This window comes from Astatotilapia calliptera, chromosome 6, assembly GCF_964374335.1.
Source record: "Astatotilapia calliptera chromosome 6, fAstCal68.1, whole genome shotgun sequence".
NCBI classification, from domain to species: Eukaryota; Metazoa; Chordata; class Actinopteri; order Cichliformes; family Cichlidae; genus Astatotilapia; species Astatotilapia calliptera.
This window is the reverse complement of record NC_137427.1, coordinates 10,301,117-10,311,904: the sequence shown is the minus strand read 5'-3', so window position 1 is coordinate 10,311,904 and position 10,788 is coordinate 10,301,117. Positions and strand designations below refer to the sequence as shown.

General features: G+C 39.5%; 1 protein-coding gene across 1 annotated transcript; it reads left to right on the top strand.

Moving 5' to 3' along the window:
- The first annotated feature begins 494 nt into the window (after positions 1-494).
- nherf2 (NHERF family PDZ scaffold protein 2) lies at positions 495-10,788 on the top strand. The gene is made up of 6 exons (XM_026170193.2): positions 495-1,244; positions 1,578-1,883; positions 8,354-8,545; positions 8,930-9,083; positions 9,164-9,384; positions 9,756-10,788. The coding sequence occupies exons 1-6, from the start codon at positions 1,038-1,040 to the stop codon at positions 9,921-9,923; spliced, it is 1,248 nt and encodes a 415-aa protein (XP_026025978.1). The 5' UTR covers positions 495-1,037; the 3' UTR covers positions 9,924-10,788.

Sequence of the window (10,788 nt, the reverse complement as noted above, 5' to 3'; positions counted from 1 at the left end):
ACTGTTGCCTATGCAAATATTTACCATGTCAGTGTCTCATATTTACCGATCAGGTTCTCAGTCCTTGCACGTCAACTGTCCTGAATTTCTTTAAAGACTCACTTTGAAAGAGATAAATGCGCGTGCACCAGCTATCACGTCACGCAAGGACAGCTTATATTTCACGAAACATTTTTACCCAACTTTCTTTTTATAGATCTCCGGCAAAGATAAGGCTAAAGGACGGATAAGGCAGATTTCCTTTCTCAGGTCACAGTTTATTCGTGTTTCAACTCCACCTACTTGGAAAAGATTCTGTCTCTCTGGGGAGGCTGTGAAAGACAAAAATGCCCTCAGAAGAACTCTTTCAGTACTTGTTGAGCATGTTTCAAACGCCTGCTCTCACTGATTAAACAAGGTTTCCTTTCAAGCTATATATATATATATATATATATATATATATATATATATATATATATATATATATATATATATAATTTTTTTTTTTTTTTTTTTTTTTTGCTTGGAGAGCGCGGCGTCAGGTGTGCGCTAAGGGGGATAGTCCGTGTGCCGTTGACACCTCCTCACTCTCACCGGGTGGGACAGGAGGACACACGCCCGGCTGTCGAAGAGAATTAAGTTTTGCGTGCCAGGAGCAGCTTTCTAATCTCTGATCTCTTGGATTATTCCTTTCACGGACGGGACTTGGTCCTTGTCCGTGGTTTTTTGTTTTGTTTTGTTTTTTGTTGGGGGGGGGGTTTTAACCACAATTTTACGCGCACTCTGCACAATTTTGTGCGCTCATATTTGCAGCTCTGGATATTTCACGATGGATTAAGCACTCATTACTTTTAGCCTACATTTTAATTTGTTTCATCAGAACAATTGTGGATTAGTTAAAGGCTCACAGGATGCCAAGCGATGCTGATCTTTTGGTCACTGAAGCGCATAACCACTTTGGATTAAAAGCCAGTGCGTTTCCACAGCTCTTAGGCAAAGCACCTGCTTATTCTCCCGAGACCTTCTAACCTGTTTCCCTCCTTTACTGACGCACTGGGATGGAAATCGAGCTGAGACCAAGGCTGTGTTTTTTGGTCAAAGGAGAGCGTGGCTATGGATTTCATCTGCATGGCGAGCGGAATAGAGGAGGACAATTTATCCGCAAAGTCGAGCCCGGCTCCTCGGCTGACCTGGCCGGGCTGCGACCAGGTGACCGGTTGGTGGAGGTGAACGGAGAGAATGTAGAGAATGAAACTCATCATCAAGTGAGTTTTGGTTCGGTAATTTATATTTATTTTCATGTGTTTGCTTGGTTGAAATGATCCAGGAATGCCCATGAACCCTTACATATGCAACCAGTACCTGTTAGACCACTTTCTCTTGCCTGAGGAGTAGGAGAGAGTGGGGTTGTAAAATGGGTCAGTGTGAGCCTTTTGTGATGGGAATGACTTTTTGCCTTTGTCATAACACAAAAGTGCAATGTAATGTAAATGTAATGAGCTGATCAGTTCATTGTAAACAGCTTAGACTGAATGACACATCTAACCATTTTAATATATATGAAACTCCTTGCTGTTACTCCTTTCTCCTCTCTGAAGGTAGTGAACAGGATCCGTGAGGTGCCCCACCGCACCAGACTGTTGGTGGTGGATAGAGAAACAGAAGACTACCTCCGCAGCCATGGCCTGGCCTGCACAGAGGACCTGGCCATTGAGATGGGAACCCTCTCCCCACGTCCCTCTCCTGGGCAGACACCCTGCATCTCTCCCAGAGCTAATTCACCCATGACGCCCAGCTACACTCCTGTGTTTCATTATCCAGCTGCAGAGTCACCCACTCGCATGATCACACAAGGCAAGGTCAAGAGCTCCTCCGTGACTTCAAGTATCGTGACAGACCCGGAGGTAAGAGTGAGCATCAAGACACTTTTTATGAGCACCAGAGGAACAGTTGAGTCTTCAAAATAATTCTATGTGATTACTGTGAACCAATGTGTTAATGTGCTAAGAGTGTGTAAGACCTGATGTTTCTCATGCACTAATCTGTACTTGGCTGGCAAGCTGCCTGGATTCAGTCTCAGACAAGTACTTTTAGAAAGCCTGTTGACTTGTCTTAACAGGTGAGACTGAAAAAATCCAACAATAACAAATCACAAGGCTGACCTCCTGAAACTCGCTTAAATGGGGTTAAAACATTAAGATGAAGGTACATGAATTTCTTCATAAAATATAAAATTGTATGTGGGAGTTTAAATAATTATTATTAATTATGAGGTAGGTGTCTTGGACTGACATTTACAGTGGCACAGTGGTTAGCACTGTCGCCACACAGCAAGAAGGTGCTGGGTTCAAATCCATCAAAAGTGTTCCTGTGGGTTATATCCCTCCCAAAGACATGCAGTTGGTTAGGTTAACTGGTAATTCTAAATTGTCCATAAGGTTGGATGTGAGTGCAAATGGTTGTCTGTCTTACCCCTGTGACAGACTGGTGATCTGTCCAGAGTGTACCCTGCTTCTTACCTTTTGGCAGTTGGGATAAGCTCCACCCCCCCCTCCAGAACCCTTAACTGGATAAGCGTAAAAGGATGGGGGGACTATTTGGGAGGTTAAATCACTTTCTGTTTCATTGAGCTAGCTGTCTTGGACAGAGATGATATCCACAAGAAGTGAAAATGCTCCACCCCATGGTTTCGGTTCATTGCTTGTTTTTTTTCTATGCAGGGGATCAATGTAAAAAATAGGGAGACCGCATGCCTGAAAACTTGATCATAATTATATATTTTTGTAATGAAAAACTATTATTTTGAAGCATTTTATGCATGCTTTGCCTGGCAGTAATAGGGCCACATGGGTAGCGTGGTAAGGGAATATACTATGATGCAACATAGAGGCTGTTTGCATTGAAATTTCAGTCTGTGTTACAGAAGTCTTACACCCACACAGGTTTGCAGAAACACACTTGTTACTTTCCTCTCTAGTCAAAATGCATTGTCAAATATTACTGCTCTATATTTAGCATTTCCTGTGATTCAGGAATCTGCTTAAATATGATGAAAGGTCATTGTTACATCAGTTTTAAGCCACTGTTGTCTCAGACAGGTGCGAACATTTAGAATACAGAATTTAGCTGTAATTAAAGAGTGCTGTCTCTTTGAGCATCATCACCTCTCATTGATGTAATCTGGTTCTTCCCACCTGACTGAACACCAGTGACAAATACAGTGCACAATACAATAGTTATTGTTTAGACAGACTTTTATTTTGAGAATATAGTGTGAAGTTGTAGTTGAAATAGTCTTAAAACTTTGTTCTGTTTTATATACAGAGAATAATGAGGTGAAGTACAGCAGGACTACAGGCTACATTAAAACAGTCGAAAAATGTGAGCCTTCTAGCAAAGTTCTTATTTTGCTTCAGTGAGAGTCTGCATTGCATCTGCCTGCAAAAAATTCTTGTTGTAAATTCTTTGTTAACAAAATAAACACAAAATCATTTAACCCTCTTGAGGCGGGCGTTGCCAATTTGCAACAGTTAAAAACTAACAACCTGATTACCCCACATACATATTTTATGATTTTTTTTTACTCAGGAGTACCACTGCAGGACTTGGTTGTGCATTAGCAACAAAAAGTTTAATTTGAGCCTGAGAGGGTTAAAGTCCTAAATTTCAGTGTGTGTGATGGAGCAAAAACAAAATTTCCAAAAGTGCCCACCAGACCTCAATGTGACGTTGTAATGTCAGTCTTGCTGCAGAAATAAACAGCAACTGGCTGTCAGAGATTTAGCTGTTTGGGATATAAACAAAGAGGACCAGGATCTTTAAGGCCAGTGGCTCACGTCAGACTGCCATCTGTTTAGCTCAAGGCAGAGCAAATAGCGGCTGTTGCTTTGATGGCCATTACAGCAGCTTATTTTCAGGAAAAGGTTTGCATAAAGAATAAAATGAAATATAAGAAATCTCTCTACATCAATGTTACACCACAGCCAACAGCTGCTCAAACTAAAAGTTAACTAAGCTTTACATTATGTTGTGCAGGTGTTACTGTGGCCACCCCCTCTGCAGGGAACAATGTGAGTCTCTAACATATCATTTGCAAGGGCCTTTTCTTTTAGATTTCTGATGTTTTAAAGTTGCTTTGTAGGCACATAATTAGTGTGAAAATATAATACAAGACAAAATAAAATATGACGCAGTGCAGGAAGTGGACCAAAATCCAGGATTCATAGGTAAACCAGGTAAACATAAAAATGAACTTTTTACTAGGAAGCCAAACTCCACAAGGTGCAAAAATATAGAAATCCAGTCCACTTAATTCTAAAACATAAACTGAGAGTCATGAGGGACTTTAAATAGAGGCATTCACAAAAGACAAAAGGAGCCCGCAAATATATATACACAGAAGGGTAATTACTGAAGAGTACAGACAACTGAGAAACAAAATATTCACAGCATAAAACCATATGAGATTAATGCTAACATAAGTAAGGGGAACCCAGACTCTAAAGTAAAGACTCTAAACAACAAAGCACAACAACTAAAACTAAAGATACAAGATAGTTACAAATTAATTCAAAGTCTAAAAACTCAAAAACTGAAAAGCACAATAGAGTTGTAGCTGAAAGGGGCTACATAAATCTTTTTAAAGACCAGAACAAACTGGGACAAATTATTGCTACTGTCCATGGGAGTGGACCTCCTGTGGAGACCTAAAATAAGTGAGCAACCCCACAGCAACACAGCTGCAAAAATCAATACAGCTTCGTACAGTCTTTGTTGTCAAGTCTTCCAGTCGAACAAAATCTCTAAAAGTTGTGTTATAAAGACATCACACACACACACACACACACACAAAAGCAATGTCATTATCAGAACTTTATCCCAACTGTTCCCAAGGCTTGTTTGCTACCTCAGCTCGTAAATGTTTTGAAATAATGAAGCAACCGTGAAATCTAAATTTTACAGGAGAATGTCAGGGATGATTTAAAAAGTACTTATTACCCAAGTGGTACCACGGCACAGATTTATCTGGGCACTAGCTTGTAACCACCAGACACTTAGTTTGTGTCTCCCACTGGTCTCAGAGGCAATGCCACGGGAAAAATAAACCTGGATTGACCATGTTACAGTCCCGACCTTAACCAAACACACTGTGTGACAGGATCAGAACAAGCGTATTCAATCCTGGCATCCTAGAAATATTGATGAAGTTTTGTTGGGAGGAATGCTCCAGAATTCTTACTTGTTGCTGTAAAAGTCTCATGAGTAGCTACAGGAAACATATGATGGAGGATGCTGCTAAAGGATTTTCTATATTATAGTTACATCTGGGATTTTTTTGGACCTGAACTTTTTTTTGCAGCTGCCTGTATCATTTACACAGAAGGATAATTCTGTGCATATGATACATATACTTTTTTGCAGATGTGCACAAGAGACAAAATTTTTATGCCCTTGACGAGCACATCACATACACAGACACAGTGGCTCTAATTTCTCCACTTCTGTGTCATTTGTCTTGTGACTGACATTCACGTCATGGTACGTGTAAATACAGACACATTTTCATTGCTCCGTGGTGTTATTATGGAAGCAGATGCCCATATACAACAGTCTAATATAACTACAGTGTTGGCTGGTATTACAGTTGCACATTGATCTGGCTTAGTCACAGAAATGCTACCTGCATACAGACACACTTCGCTTCCACTTGCTGTGTTCAATTACTCAGACTCAGACTAAAAACAATATATCATTTGTTATTGCTTAGATGTTATAGGATAGATATAGAAAAAAGCATCTGTTAGTGTGCAGATTTCTGCGTTTACCATTCAGTTAATTGTTTTTATTGTCAGATAATTATTAAAATGTGGTTTTCAAGAGCCCAAAAAGGACTTTTTGTCTGACAATTAGAGCAAAAATACAAAGATATTTTAAACCTGAAGCAAGGCTCTAAAACAGTGTTTTCCATTGCAGGCAATTAATTCTGTGTGTTGACCTGCCTATTTGATTATCATTAATATAATATGCAAATATTTTATCTACAGAGGAAAAGTTTTAGATCCTCAAATGGATCAGTTGAGATATTTCCAGATAAGCATGTCCTGCAGTTTTGATGTGTCAGCTATTTTGGGTCAACATGACAAATACAGCTAATCCGTCTATAATATAACAGAGATCTTTAAAAACAGTTGCTGTGTTGTTCCTTAGCTAAAGCTGACAGTCAGGGATGAACCTTTCCGCACTGTAGTTATTCATATATGTTTGCTACTCCTGGAGTTGTGAGTGCTTTGCATTCAGTTTTTGTTTGAGCAGAGAGCACAGCGATCTGTCACAACGCCCTCAGGCCAGCTTACCCATGAAGGTGTAGTCAGAACTGCGTCACTCAACAGTCAATATTAAATGCTACCCTCAGGACAAGGACTAATACAAGTCACTGGTGCAAAACACACAGAGACACACACACACACACACACAAAGCCAGCATGTACCTAGTACTATAAGCCAAAGTCAAGGTCTGAGCAGCAGCTGAGTCATACGCTGTGCCAATTCTTGTCACAGGAGATTAGGCCCTTCATTGGGCTTAATGTGTTTTCGCCAGATCCACTTAGACTACTAATTCAACCTGGCAACCACTACCTTCTGATCAACTTTTAGTGCACCCGCAATATTGTGTAAGGTAAACCTCCACCTTATTCTTTTATCCAACCGAAAGGTGGAGGCAACTGTAGCTGATCCCTGGTGTGATAGCCAATCCATCAAAGAGCTAACCCAGAGAAACAGACAGCCTAACACTCTCACCTCCACACCTGTGGAAGTTTGCACACGAAATGTAAAACTGCATATAGCAAAATATCTTAAGTGTGCAAAAAAACGTCTGTTCTGTTCATTTTGACTCGTAATGTACGTGTGAAACTTATTAGAACTGAATTATGTCAAAAAATAATTTGATATGATCATATTGTCATTACACCATTGTACTGAAAGCTGATACACCACAATGAATGAATGCCCAGAACAATCTGTTGCAATCCAATACAAGAGCCTTGTTATAAATGATATCTTGGGGCAGCTGTACTGTGACGTTTTTGCTTGTTTCTTGTTAGAAAAAAGACATTTTGACATCAAACTAGATTAGGATTGGATAAAAACAAAATATCAACCTAACCAACAATTTCTACATATTGCACATTTAAAGGATCGCCTCTGTGTCAAGAACTCGGAGCTGCTGCTTACTGTATAACAGCGTGAAACGTTACATATTTGATAAATATGTAAAGAATAGTGAGTTCTTCACACAGTTAATTCTTACAGGACACTAGTATGTTCTTTTGAATTAAATACTAAACCCACCTCCCATTTTATCAGACAACCAGTTTCAATGTTGTGGCTAATTGCTGTAAACTGAGAGTCACCAGTTTATAAGGTGGAGTAAGTTCAGATAAAGGATCTTTACGAACCTTATATTGTATTAAGTGTTTATCACATAATTTGCTATAAAATATAATGTGTTTATAGTATACTTCATATCACAGCAAGCTACGCTGACATAGTCGACGTTTTCTTTTCCAGGCATTGAATCTCACATGATTATAAACTCCTTAAGTCTATTACATCGAATCTGCGTTCATGTATTTAATCAAAGGTTCATCATCAATGTCTCTGTTAAACATGGACAAAGTCTGAAACAGTGTTATCAGCATATGTAAAAGTAACCCATATGAGCCAAAGTCTCAGGTTGTCTGACCGACAAGAGTAGGCTGTTTTTTTCCCACTCTTGGCTCTGTATGATGTCATAAAGAGGAGAAAGAGGAGGTATCCCAAATACGGCTCCTGAGTAGTTTTTGCTTCATGGTAGAGCTTATTTCTGCTCTTTTTTTCTTTTAACAAGTAAAAATAATAACAACCAGGCAACAATTGCCACAAAATCAAACGGCATCCATGCGGTATTTAGTTGACACTAAATACCGCATGGTTTCTATTGACAGCTATTTTGTAAAATCCAAATCCTTTGTAAAGTTTATAAAGAGTCCTCAGACCTTTTCAAAATGTTTGCTTGCCCTTCAGTATTGGTGTTATTCTCTCTAATGGAAATTTTTAGGTTGTACATTATTCATCTTATAACATTATTAAATGTTAAGCCTTATCAGTATATCAAACATTATTGAGTTAAATGTTAAGGATTATACTGCATTAATACATACACACACAAACTCAGGGGAAATAGATTTAATTTGGTTGACCTCACCTCTCATTAGTTTCAACTGGCCAGTGTTGTGGTAATGTGTATCTTCTCCATCGCTATCGAAAACATTTAAACATTACTTTTTGTTAAAAGTAAAAGTAATCTTTGCTTTTCTTTTTCATTCTTTTATAGCTGCAGGTAGAGCCTTCGCCAGAGCCAGCCGTTCAGCTCCTTCCCCGTTTGTGTCAGATGGTAAAGGGACAGCAAGGCTATGGCTTTAATCTGCACAGCGATAAGAAAAAGCGTGGACAGTTTGTACGTGCCGTGGATCCCGACTCACCTGCTGAGAGTTCAGGCATGCGTCCTGGAGACAGAATATTGCAGGTAAACTAAAATCATTTAGTCATTTTTTTTTTTAAATACCTGGTGATTATTGGAAGTCTTCATTTATTTGTCGTTAATTTTGGGATAAAAACATCAGCTCCTGTCAGTCTGTGTGGGAAAGCGATGTTTTTTACTGGCAAAAAGAAAGTGAAGTCTTATGGGATACTCACGGACAGAGATTTTTATTCTGTGTTGGGTAAAGGAAGTGTGAGGAGGCAGGAAGGGAATTCATGCAAATCATTCTGGATTTGATCTTTTCATACCTTTTGATTGTCACGTAGTTTTAAAGCCACTCTCTATTCTTTGTCCTGTGTCGTGCCTTTAGGCTCTTTAATTGTGCTGTTTTTGTCTCCAATGCTGTTCTGTTTTTGTTTTCTGTCTCAGGTGAATGGAGTGACCACAGAGGGCCTGAGGCACTCAGAAGTCGTAGGCCTCATCAGAGCAGCAGGGGATGAAGTACGCCTCCTAGTGGTGGACCAGGAGACAGACGAGCTCTTTAACAGACTGGGAATCATACCTACTATCACCCACATTAAAGGTTAAATAGTGCCTGTGCTATTAGACACAGTTATTTTTGTTCTTGAGAGGAGATGCTTATTATTGTTTCGGTTTTCACAGAAGTGTGTGTGGATGACCCAGCCCCTGAGAGTGAGCCACCTACGCCCTCTCCAACCACTGAATTCTCTGCCACAGAGGCACCGATAATAAACGTCACCATGACAAACTCCCTGATTACAAAACTGTCTCCCAAGTCCCGTACCAATGGCAGCTCAGCGTCCCAGTCCTCCAGAAGTTCCACCACCCAGTCAGAGATCAGCAGCTCAGACATGAGCTTTCAGGTGAGAGAGGAATTATTTATGAGACCCATCTTAGGGCTTAAAAAGAAGGTGACTGGACTTCTTTGAACAGAGGGCGTGGCTTACAATACCAACTCTCAGGGACTTATAATGCACTCTTGAGATCCCTTTCCAGGAGCCTCAATCCCTACTCACACCTGATGAGAATCCACACCGTGCATCTGGTGACCTAATAGGCCTCACCTTGGGACTCTCAGCCTTTTGATTTTTAGGCACAGTCACCTTCTTTTCAAGCTCCTAAGACTACCGTGACCTGTATGAGTCAGAACCTACACAGAAATGATGTGCGAGATCAACAATACGATCTGAAAATGATAGTGTAATTAAAGAAAGTGTGTTTGTGTGTACTGTAGATCCCTGATGAGGATGACAGTCATATTCCAGACCCTTTTATGGACAGCGGTCTGCGTCTTAGCCCAACAGCTGCCGAGGCTAAGCAAAAGGTCCTGGGCAGCCGCAACAGGAAAAGAGCACCCCCTATGGACTGGAGCAAGAAACAAGAGATCTTCAGCAACTTCTGACCCCATTAAGGGGTAAAATAAGAGACTGAAACAAAGTGGGGATTATTATCATGATTGCTGCAAGAGCATAGCTTCACTTTGCAAAGGCATGTGGAAGGAAAGAGGTGCAAGAAGATAAACTGTATAAGGAAAGGAACATTTGTGGTAATATTCTTAAATTTTATTCTGTGTATAAAATCATTTTAAGATATTGCATAATATTGTCTATATGTCTACTTTCCAGTGTCTTTAAGGACCAAGACATGCCCTGTGGATGTGTCAGGAATCTGGCTGTATTAAACAATGACATTTGATGATTGGCAGATCATTTACTGTTTTTATGGTGCCCAGACCACAGAGGGTGTATCAAATCATAGCAATTTCACAGCCATGAGCACAGTGCTCTCATGTCTCTATGATATTATCTGTACCTGCTGTATTTGCTGTAGATAAATGTTTCTTTTTTTCCTCTGTATATATCTATGTCTATATCTATGTGTGTATAGATAGATATAGATATATAGATATATAGATATATATAGATATAGATATATATAGATAAAGCTTTTTTATTATTATTATTTTCAATTATAAATGAAGCCATCAGACTGGCATCCTGGAGTAGGTAGTCACCATATGTGTTCAATATCTCAGCTTAGGTACCATGTGACTTTTAAATGTGAATTCAGGGCAATGTTATATATGATGTTTAATCACTTCAGCACTTTTCTTAAATGGTCCACAGTGATTTCTACACCAGAAAATATTTAAAAGTTAGACTAAGTAGCCTCTGATTACTTGTTTTAGCTTTGTAAATTATTTTCTTGTCAATGTGCCCATTTATTTCTCGCTGTGTGAAATAAACTTTCATAATATGAGCAAAATG

What these genes read in the sequence shown, in the direction of transcription:
- nherf2 (XM_026170193.2), top strand. Translation starts at nt 1,038, where the DNA reads ATGGAAATCGAGCTGAGACCAAGGCTGTGTTTTTTGGTCAAAGGAGAG. An exon ending in AGAATGAAACTCATCATCAA is followed by an intron (nt 1,245 to 1,577) that starts GTGAGTTTTGGT and finishes TCCTCTCTGAAG; the next exon opens with GTAGTGAACAGGATCCGTGA. An exon ending in TACTATCACCCACATTAAAG is followed by an intron (nt 9,084 to 9,163) that starts GTTAAATAGTGC and finishes CGGTTTTCACAG; the next exon opens with AAGTGTGTGTGGATGACCCA.